Here is a 12104-nt window from a genome sequence, read left to right as displayed (position 1 = left end):
AAATATTTCACCACTAGTCACACTTTCTTGAAAACAAAAAAGTACTCAGAACACATTTTTCCTAACCAAATACATTCTCCAAACAGGAGCCAAGAATAAGCTTTTGAAGACAGAGAATGATAGGAATCAAGTTGCTCTGTTAATATCTGTATTAGAAGGGTCCCAAACATATTAGGGGGTAGATAACTAGGTCTCCATATTGCTCTGCTTGGAAACTTGTTGGAGAGCTGTTAGGTTGTTGCAAAGGATCCATAAATCCATGTGCCCACTAGGCATTGTCTGTAGACATATATTTAACAAGGCATCAAATTAATCGCCATGCTCTTAGGATTAATAAAAAGCAAATTCATTAAGAGCTTTACTGATTTATTTTTGCTGTCACATTCTTTCTCCATCAATGAATGTTAAAATTTCAACCACTATAATGAGTAGAGTTCTTGGAAGTTTCTGCCCCAAATAGAATGCCAATATTCAAAGATTCTGAGAACCATTTGACTGGAACAAGGCTCAGTAAACTTTTCTTGTAAATGGCCAGATAGTAAATATTTGGGGGTTTGTAGGTCATATAGTCTCTGTGACAACTACCCAACCCTGCCTTTCTGATGTGAAAGCAACCAAGGATGATGCATAGATGAATGAGTCTGACTTTGTTTTGATAAAACCTTATTTGTGCACACTGACCTTTGAATTTCAGAAATTTTCACATGTCATGAAATATTCTTCTTTTGATTATTTTCAACCACTTAAAAATGTAAAAAACAGTTCTCAGCTCATGAGCCCTACAAAAACTGGCAGCAGGCTGGATTGAGCCTGCAGGCTTCAGTTTGCTGAGCCCTGAATGAGAGGGTTCACTCAGCCAAGGAGCTCCAACCGTGGAGAAAAGCCCCGTGGTCTACAGTGGAATTATGAAAGTAGGTTAAAAGTCACGGATTAACAGGGAAGTACTGAAAGTCCCAAATGATGTACTTAAAAACTTTTCTAGGTGTTTCTTCCTTTGCCTAAAACATCTGACACGCTATTTTTGGGTATATGTTCTTCTCATGCTTCCCTACCCTTGTATACACTAATTCTAATGTCAAATGTTCCATGTGCTCCCAAACACATGCTGCTTAGAAACATTAAGGCAGGTTTTAATGTTCTTTCTTAATCTTAGAATTATAATAATTGGCATGAAAAGGAAATTGTACCAGTTTTATAATTTTCATGCTAGCTTTTGCATTTATGAAATTTTATTCCCATCAGTTTAATATATCTACTGATTTACATAATACCTAACTTATCTACAATGTCTAGTTGAGAATATCCACGAAAAGCTCAGTTAAAAATTCTAACACCTACAAGATAAGACTTTATAAATATCAAAGAACAGGAAATCTGTTCTGTAATTACTCCTGATATAGGACACGCAGATTGAGACATTATGTTCTCGTAAACTAACAGAATGGATCGTGTCTATTATAGGTGTACTTCTTCTTCATGAAAATGTCCTTTCCATTACTGGAAAAAGGCATTTAATGCAAAAGTAGGCACTGAACAAGCAGGCTCTTGATAAGAAAAAAGGAAACTTTCAGGATAAAAGGCATCCATCACTTGTGGTTTCTTCTTTCAATCCAGAAAATAGTATTTCCATTAAGCATTCTGTTTTTGTTGGGATAGGGATTGCTTGGGGAAAATTTTAAAACTTACTTCATAATTTGTCTCACTAACTTAACTGACATTATAGGCACCTGAGGCTTCTGGAAATATTGTTTAGGTAAAAACACTGCCATCAAAATAGCTGTAAATGAGTTTTCCTGCTTAACAATTACTCTTCGTTTGAGGATAAAGCCATGAGCAAAAGCTTCTCACCTTTTCCTAATTTCGGAATCCACAATAATCTGCCTCTTCTTTTGGGGAGGTGGTGGTGGGAGTTCCTCTTGGGCATGCTTTATGAGGATTTGTTCCCTCGTGGTCACCATAGTTACCGTTTCCATTACAGTTGTCTGTGTTAGTGATGGCTGAGTGGTGGTGACAGCCTGTGAAATCTGCAAGAAGTATCGAAACAGAGGTCACACACTGCTTGAAAGACTTCAGCAAAGACTGCTTGGAGTGGTGAAGGAAAATAATGAGAAACTGTTCCTGTTTGTTGGTAAATTGACCTTCAGATCAAAATAGCACCATATTGAACCCAAATCAAATTGTTTTATCTGACTTAAGTTATGTTGACTGAAACCACAAAGGAAAGTAATCTCAAAACCAAAAGTAAACTAGCGCCTCTTCAATTTATTGGTCAAGCTATGGGAAATAAGTGGGGCAAAGGAGGAAAACTTAGGGTGTCATTCTGTCATTTAATTAGACATGCTGTTTAAAGTGTTTACAACACTAATGTAAATTTTGCTCAGGTATGCCAGCACTAATTCCATTGCCTGGAACATTGTATATGTTTATTAAATAGTGCACTGAATGCATCTTTGGTTTTCATAAATATAATTATTTATAGTCTATAAATTTTTAGACAAAATTCTTTGAACTGTGTAATGAATGACTTTTTAATCAAATAAGTGATATGCCCTTTAGAAGTACAATAAGAGATTAATATAAAATGCCTATTAGTCCAGAAATACATTTAAGCTGAATATTATTCGAATGTTAAAAAGCACGCTACACCTGTTTGATTTAAATTAGTCAATCTGTTAAAATATTTGAGTATCCAAAGTTAGCATTCAATTCTTCTTGGTTTAGAATCACACTAACTTTGTGTTCAGACTTTACAAAGATTTTTTTTTAGACATAGATCATCACTCTTTGAAATGATACGATTTGTGACCCAAGTCGTGAGAGGCCATTCCCTCAGTACACAGGCATTACCAGACAGACAAGTCACAAAATGGTGAGACATCCTCTTGCCTTAATCACCAATTCTGTCTCACAGTCCTCCAGTTATTAAGACTAAAAAGTTACCTCTTGTGATGTTAATCATTACTCTTCCAGTAAGCCAAATTTTTCGGAAGATCTATTTCCATGGAGACCAAAACAGGCCTGCTTTGGATCCACTTATACATACTAAATATACACATAGTCAGGGATCTGGTTGGGACCAAGATTAGATTTACTGATTTTCCTGAATTTGCCAAGGGATAAGAAAGAGGTTTGAGGGAACCTCCCTGCCTCACACATGATGACCAATTCCCTCAATGGGAAGAAAGCAGGGAAGCCTCATGATCTTCTGATTTCAGCTTCCAAATAGGAATTGACATGTAGTAATGAAATCCTTTGTCATGGTGTCTTATGTAAAAATTGCTTTTGACAAATACATTTTGAAGGTGCTACCCTTTGTGCAAGCCACATCTTTACATACGCCAAGGCCTTAGGGACTTCCATTTAGGTAGCCTAAATAGTTAAAAAAAAAAAAAAGACATTAAGAGATATCAAGTTTCTACATGTGTCAAGCACAGGTTTTATCTTCTCTAAGATCTCCATAGATTCATTATTCAGAATCAAGCACTGAGCTTCAAACTATAATTATATAGTCCATCGACAAGTTATGCCAAAATGAAAGCAGAATGTAACAGTTTTTAAAAATGCTTAAGATATAACCTCAAACCTAACTGAACTCAACACAAAATGACAATTACATGATAAAATTAATTCTACCTTTAACCAAAAGGAACACAGAGTTTTTAAGTAGGATTCCAAGAGCATTTAATTTTTTCAGAGTAACATTTTTTTTAACTATGGGCAAATTGTTTTTGCATACAATCAGGGCTTGAAGAAAATATTGTTCAGGTGGAAAATTTCTGCTTTTATATGTGCAGGCACCAGAATGCAGAGATTCTGAAAATACAAAGCTATTTTTTTGCAGTTATATCTAATGTTATGGAATATTTGTGCTACTGAATATTTGGCTGTGAAATTAATTTCTAAAATGTTATAGTATCTTCTAACTGATACTTATTATGAAATTGGATAGATGTGCCCACGGAAGGTAAAGAGAAATGGCAACATTATATACTATGAAAAGACATTTAAGAATATAGCAAACCTTATAAGAAAGAAAAAATAATATTTTTAATAAAATAATAGCAGTCTGTAATTGTTCTATACTATAATCATCACTATACTGTATTTGAAACTACTTCATTTCCTTTGGGATACAGAAAAAAGAAAACATCTGTGCACTGATCCTGTAAATATAGGGTATAATTCATTATATATAACAAATTAATAATTACTTTCAAAACCTACTCCAGAATAAAAAACAATTGGTCATGTACTAAATTTCCCCATCACTTTTAGTTATTGACTGTAAACACTTAATTATATGTTAGAAACATTAAAAATATAGACAGGAAGGGATTATGGAGGTCACTGAGTATAACCTCCTCCTTACTACAGGATTCACTACTTCCAGAAGCAGACAACTCCTTCCTGAGTATGGCATCAAATTTTCCCATTGGCAAAGATCTTTACACCTAGTGGAAGCCTGCATTATTATGATTTCATTCATATAAAATTTGTTTTGGGAATTCCCTGGCGGTCCAGCGGTTAGGACTCTGTGCTTCCACTGCAGGGAGCATGGGTTCAATCCCTTGTCTGGGAACTAAGATCTCACAAGCTGTGCTGCGTGGCCTGAATCAATAAATAAATAAAATTTGTTTTGAACCCTGAAACAACAAAGAGTAAGGTGAGTATTGTTTCCACCTGACAGTCTTAAAGGTCTGAAGCTTGATAATCATGACTCTAATAAATCTTATTTCCAAGCTCTATAATACCAGGTATTTGCTAGAACTAGATTTAATCGGGTGCTCCAAAACCTAGATTTTCTGACTTTGGACATCATATTCAATTAAAGCAATCTAAAACTGCATGAGTTATTCAGCAGCTGAATCATAATGTTTCAATTAAATTCTAACATCTATTCGATATGTGTCACTACAGGACACCCAGAAACAAATACAATGGAATCTCTATTTTTAGAGATCTCACAGTATAGTAGTGAAGGTGACAACCACACAAATAATTGTGAGACAAGGTGAGTTGCATATGAAAAATACAAGTATGGAAAATAACTGCATGTAAATGTCTTCAAGAAAACAAAATAGATTTGTTTTTAAATACTAGCCCCTTCATCTATCAGTTAAGTAGCCAGTAAAAATGGAAAATAATTATTTGTCTTTAGGTTTGGAAGCTAGTTCCCCTTACAGTGATTAAAAGTGGAGGTCTCTGAGCTAGGCTCCACAGTTCTCAAACAACAGGTCCACAGTTCACATCCTGTAATATTTGAGGAAGACTGGTTACTCTCTCAGAGCTTTGATTTCTTGTCTTCATATGTAAAACAGTAACGATAATACATCTCTCACAAGGGTGTTGCAAACAAGGCCTGCTTCATGGGTGTGCAACTTATGTAGTCACCCAGGTCCCCTCACTCAAAAGGATCTCATTCTTGGTTTCATGCTCTGCTGTCACCCTCTTGAAATTCTTCATGATTTTTGTAAAGAATCCCTGCATATTCATTCTGCACTGAGCCTCGCAAAATATGTACCCCATCCTGGAAGCAAGAATTAAATTACATAATGTTTGAACACAATAAGTACTCTCTTGCTACATATTAGTAATAACCACTAAAAAGTCCAGAGAAAATTCAGGAATTTTTCTAAACCGAACCTTCTTTACTTATAAAGTGATATAGGTTAATTTCCAAAATTTACATTTTTCCCATTGTGAGAAAACCTGGAAGAGCATTTGCCCAGTATCTTGATAGTTCTAGGGTGAACGTCTTCTTGCATTAAGGTTGTATAATTTGGGTAGGTCTAGAAAAAACATACTATTTTCAAACAATGAAAATCTTTCTTACCATTTTCTCTTCCATTTGTTTAAAAATGCACATTTTGAAAAGGAGCTACATGTACATTCAAGCATATTTAAAGAATGTAAAAGAGCATATAACGAAAGGAAACATTTCTTTTCCAGCACTGTGTCCAGTTTCTCATGGGCAACTAGTTGTATTTACCACCTGTTCTTATATTTTATTTTATTTTTTACTTCATTTTTTATTTTATTTTATTTTTTTGCAGTACGTGGGCCTCTCACTGTTGTGGCCTCTCCCGTTGCGCAGGCTCAGCAGCCATGGCTCACGGGTCCAGCCACTCCGCGGCATGTGGGATCTTCCTGGACCGGGGCACGAACTCGTGTCCCCTGCATCGGCAGGTGGACTCTCAAGCACTGCACCACCAGGGAAGCCCTGTTCTTATATTTTAAATTAACTTTGTGCTGTTATCTTTCTTTCAGTTTGGCCCATATTCTTAATTGCACCACTTAATTATTTAAATAGTCTTGACTTTGTAAGTTTTGATGTTAGAGATTTCTACTGGTATTGTGAGATACTATTTGAACATTTAAAAAAAAAACTTACTAAAAGAGATTCAAATTATAAAAAATTAGTTACCTAATTTATCTTATTATCATTATTATTAAAATACTTATACTTGTAATAATAGCTACCAGTCATGGAGCTCTCTCCACATTCCAGGCATTATGCTAGGTGCTTTGCATCCCTTATCTTATTTAAAATACTCAAAATAGTATCTGCAGTAAAAGCTTAGTAAGTGGTGGCTATCATTACCTCACAATGGCCCTAAGAATAAGTACTAAGTTTATTCCCATTTTATAGATGAGAGGTAAAAATTTCAGGCAGGTTGACAAGTGTTGATTGAAGTTTCTCGTTGTGTTCTTTATTACATACAGAACTTTAGAGTGATCACTGATTTTTAATGGGCATAGAGGGGTTGCAGTTCTACAGTTTAAAACATACTGCATAATCATAGCAACAGTTTTAGCTGATAACTGATATCCAGGCTTAAAACTATCTCCACAGGCATGGTAGCACAAGGCACAAATATGCGATGATGGTGTGAGGATTCAAAATTCTAAGCAACAGAAAGGATTTATATGTTGAACTTTATGAGAAACCTGGGGTAAAAGATCAGGTGCTCACAAAGGAAGCTGGGTTATTAATCAAAAGGCTAAAAAATGTTCTATCTCATGAACAAATGCCAAGGAATTAACACAGCTAGGTGTAGCATACAAGGAGTGCCCAAGTTCATGAGAGTGGCTTGGTAACTAAACTGTAATATCAATTACTGCCCTGTTTTGATACTGATATTAAGGCAATATAACTTATTGAATATATACTGATATTAGAATCATAAGCACAGAGTCAATATTCAAAAGATATCATAAAAGAAGTCATTCTCCTATTTGAAATGTAATATTATATGATGGTTAAGAAGGTTTATTCCGTAAAACTCTCTCTTTAATTTTATGTATTTTGTCCCTCACTTCAAATTCTCTTTGGTACACATTGTCAGAATAAAGAGATACATGTTGGCTTCAGGATACATACTAAACACAGAATTTGAGCAACTGTGTGAATTAGCCACATCTGCAAAAATTCAAGAAGCAATGAAATTTATTTTTTCTGATCCACCTGACCTTCCTCTACACACCATCTGGCAGGAAGTAATGGAACACTTTCTTTAACTAGGGATGCAGATTATTAAGCATACAGAAAAAACTTGGATTTTTCTTGCTGTGTTATTTCATTTATTGTCAACAAACAACAGATTTATCATATAGATGCTGAGTATTTTATCTTAATAGTATTTTAATTACATACTCATGATGAGCGAAATGTAACTATTTCAGAAGCCAGTCTTCTTCTAATAGGAACAGAATTTCATTTTTATTATCATCTTCCAGCTGACTCTGAGAGTTATACAATGGAGATAGTTGGAATCTCTTCACTAATTACTCCAGAGTTTTATATAAAATTTCAAGAAAAGAGAAACGCATCATAAACATTTAGAACTGGAAAGACACTACAGAGATCTTCCTAGACCAAATTTTTCATTTTATAAATAAGGAATGAGTGGTTCCAACAGTTAATTCAGCTCTTGTCTCTTAAATTTTCAGTGCCTACAACATTTTATGTTGTTGTCGATAAATGAATTTACAACATAAAACCAATTGCACTGATGCACACAAGGCCTGCTCTCAAACATCTACTTTAGCTGAAGGTAGCAAAAGAATACAGTTAATTCCCAAGGTTATTTGAGCTATAACTTGGAAATTTTCTAATAAAACCTTTAACCTAAGCAATTAACCAAAAGATGCTCTAAAATTCAAGATAGTTAGTCCATGAATTAACTAAGATAAAAACCTAAAATAAATGAGGAAATTTTGTTTTAATTATGGGTTTTATAAAACCATTAAAATTGTTTTTTAATTGGCAGCAGACTGATTAGACTTGGAGAGCTTTCAGGAACCACTGAAAAGGGTTGTCAACTGAAAGGCCTTAGAGTGTTTTTAATTAAAACCATTGGCAAAACGATGAGAGGCAAACCAATTGCAACTACATTTCATGTATCAAGAGGTCTACAAAATAATGCTTTGAGAATGGGTACAGTCAGAATGTGCATGTAAAATATTTTATGGAGAGTAAAAACAGAGATCTCTAAAATATGAGAATGAACTCTGAAAAGAAAGGCAAATACAGAAATTTTCATCTTAATGCTTTTGCATCTATTTGCATTTCTGGTATTATGAAAAACACTAGCTTATTATCTTCAACCATGTTTTACATTACTTACATGTCTGGCAGGAGTTTTAAAACTCTCAGAAGGACATAAATAATGTAGAACAGATATATCCATACATAATAATCACTTTCTTTATTTGGGAATCCATGAGTACAGACACAGACACACACAGCATAAACATGTACGCTCATGTTCAAGGGGAGGGGAATTCTGAGGATATTAATTTTATCTTTAAGATATTTGTGCTCATAGTTCAGAACACTGAAAAAATGGTCATTAGGAATATAGCAAAATATTGATAAAATGGGAATAAGAGCTATGAACTTGCACAAGTCATAGAATGTTCCTTATTTCTGGCAAAGAAGATAATTTACTCTGTTTAAAAAAATCACAAGGCTATAGAACTTCTGGACTTATCTAGATAGATATATTCTTACGTCTAAACTCATGCTGCCAAGTCTAACATAAATTACCATAATAAATTATAAAGCAAATGAATAACATCCCCTTTCCATAGTATACCATGATTTCAGTTAAATGCGAAAACTAATATTTCAAATCATTTAAAGTATTAACTATAATGAATTTCTGACTATCGTATTCCCTAATTACAATCAAAATATAAATATGTCCACCAGGGGCACGGCATTTAGGAAAAATAGCTGAGTAAATTTCAATAAGCACGTTTATAAAAAAGTTTGGAGGAAATATAGGGTCATTCGAGTATTTAAATAAGTCAATTCAAGGTGTATTTCATTTGCTCTCTTTTCTCATTTTAAGCATCCACATAGCAAATGTTATTATTCTTTTTAACTTTTGGAAACAGAAAGTATTTCCATTTTCTTAGGCTGCCTTCTCATCAACTTCAGCATCTTCAGCTTGTGTCCAGGTATTATTCAAGCCAAACCTGACTCTGAAATGCAACAGAGCAGCCCTCACAGTTGATTTTTTTCATGTTTTGATCTCTTGCCATGCTACTGTTTCATAAGGTCAAAATCCCTCAAAGCCTTGACCTGAATAGCAGTCAAAATTTCGGGCACATGATGAGCACACATGAGCACGATTGGATTCCTTGTCATCTCAGTCACAATTCCAACACCCTACTGGATTTTAACCATTACCAGAACTTTGCTCATTCTTTATACCAATCATTTAAAAGGATTTTTAAAAGACTGAGTATATTGTGTCATTAATGTGACTATTTTTCCCCCACAAAAATGCTGGAATATATGCATACAAGTGAGCTTTGTTCTTTAAAGTCACAACCTTACCCTCAACATTCTTGGAATTCTTATGCAATTTTGATTAAGTTCAATGTGACACGTAAGAAAGAAAACCACTTTTTTTTTTTTTTTTTTTTTTTTAGTTACAAGATACTATTTCTTTTTTCACTCTATCTCCTTTTAATTCCTCTTTCCCTGGGTAGCTTCCTAAGAGCCCCCCACTCCCAAACAATGATTTGGATTGGGCCTATGATAGTGCATTTTTGGAAAAAAACAAGGAGTGAAAAGTGAGACGTGAGCTTAAGAAAGGCTCAAGCTTAGTGTCCTAGGAAGCAACTTGCTAATATAACTCCATTTGTCTGCTTCTGGTCTGGTATAAGAGTGTATAATGGTTTAAAAATAAATTTTAAAAAAAATCATAGTGAACTTACAACAAGCTGTCCAGACTCACTAAACAGAATGCCTTGCATATCAAGAGAACCTTTTTTTCTCAAAATGCTTTCATGTCTATGGTTTTATTTTACCCTCATCAAACCCCAGTGAGCAAGTAGAGCAGATACATGTTTTATGTTGGAAATCATTATATAAGGAATTACACAAACCAAAGTTACTACTGTTTTACCATAGATTTCATAAAGTTCAAAAATAGGAGGTTAAGTAAGTTGCCCTAGGTGGTAGTCTCGTACTTTTAAGCCATTAAAAAATAAGGTTTCTATTTTATTTTTTAACCAACCAAAATAATCAAATAAGTAAGATTTTGATGAGATGCACAAGTCTCATTCCACAGAATGAGCATATTTAAATACTAGCAATATACTGCTAGGAAATACTATCAATATATTGCTAGGAAGGTCTCCGTTCTTCCCATTTCAGGCAGCGCTGAGGAACACCAGAATGTGGGGACTGGCACATATGTCACTGTCTGACTAATTCAATGTTTTAAAAAAATATGTTCTGCAGACTTTATCAAAGGCTGCATGCAGATTACTAGCCTACTGAATGAGATTTTCTGAGCACAAAATCTAGGACTATGCATCTGAATCAGTTTCCCAGGTAACTATTATGCAGACCCAAGTTTGGAAAACCACTGCCAATAGGGCAAGTGAACCAGAATGCAACCTTTTGTTAACCCCAGTACACCTCCGTGAATACATCCCCTTAAAGGGACACATTTCAAAATATCTTCATCAAATAATGCCAGTGCTTCTTAACACGGTAACTGACTATTTTACAGCACCAATAATCTATGGAACCAGTGGGTATATATTGGAATGATATCACTGATGGTTTAAAAAGTATAACACTTTCTAATGTCTCACATATTTGTTACATAAATGCCAATGATCATGCAAAGTAACCAAGGCCAGATTACATATAATAAGAAGAATCATGATCTCGTGGTAAAATCACTATTATATCAAGTAATTGCCAAAAATATAGTCAATAGAATTTTTATTATTGCCCAATGACTGTATGAGAAATTACTGCAATTGATACTCCTTCAAGTTTTAAATTTTAAATATGAATTTGGTTTTTAAAAAAAGATTGAACTGTGACTGAAAATCATATATGTTGGCTGATCATATTTTCTTAAATTATATTATTGGAAGCAATACTTCAAACTTCATTTCTTCATCTTTCAACAAACATTTCCTAAGTGCCACTTATCAGATGCCAAGTATCAAAAAACAAATTCCGTGTACTGTCTCACAAGAGAGGAGATACATGCCTAAAGCTACTGAATGTGGCTTTAATAGAGGTGTGTGCATGGTGCATTGAACTATGATCTGTGACCAATTAGTAAAAGCTTCTATAATGTGAAACAATATGGCAGAATGTATTAAACACTATTAAACATAATGTTAATATTTTGAATGACTGCCCATGATTCCACCATCTAATAACCATATCAGATAATAAAAGTTTCTAGTTTAAAAATATCACATTAAAAAAAATTATCAAAACTTTTACAATTCTTAGCATAAAAACACATGACACTACAAGTAAAACATAGATGTTTTCCTAATCTACAGCCTATATGTGTTAGTATAACTAAGCGGCATGATTTTATGAATCAACAGTCTATGGCAGAAAATCCACTGGTTAAAACCTCACTTGCACTAATTGAAAGAAGTCTTCAGTGAAATCAAAGGACCTGGGCCCTAGTCCTGCTCTTATCACTGACTTTCCTTGGACAATTCACTTTTCCTCCCTAAACTTCATTTTCTCATACGTAAAATGTAGAGGTCAATTAATAGCCCTCATCATTCCAGGGATCATTCCAGTGTGATGACACAGTTCCCTA

The 12104-nt window shown here is 34.3% G+C and overlaps 1 protein-coding gene across 5 annotated transcripts in view; it reads right to left on the bottom strand.

Moving 5' to 3' along the window:
• Window positions 1-12104, bottom strand: part of DMD (dystrophin) — a 2236200-nt gene that overhangs the window by 1448087 nt on the left and 776009 nt on the right. For all 5 annotated transcript variants that reach the window (XM_082680764.1, XM_082680765.1, XM_082680763.1 and 2 more), the window contains one exon: window positions 1849-2024. In XM_082680764.1, coding sequence (XP_082536890.1) covers window positions 1849-2024 — 176 coding nt within the window. The remainder of the gene's footprint in view (window positions 1-1848; window positions 2025-12104) is intronic.

The sequence above is a fragment of the Grampus griseus genome, assembly GCF_964374135.1.
Source record: "Grampus griseus genome assembly, chromosome: X".
NCBI classification, from domain to species: domain Eukaryota; kingdom Metazoa; phylum Chordata; class Mammalia; order Artiodactyla; family Delphinidae; genus Grampus; species Grampus griseus.
The sequence above is the reverse complement of the archived record's forward strand: the minus strand, read 5'-3'. Positions and strand labels throughout refer to the sequence as shown.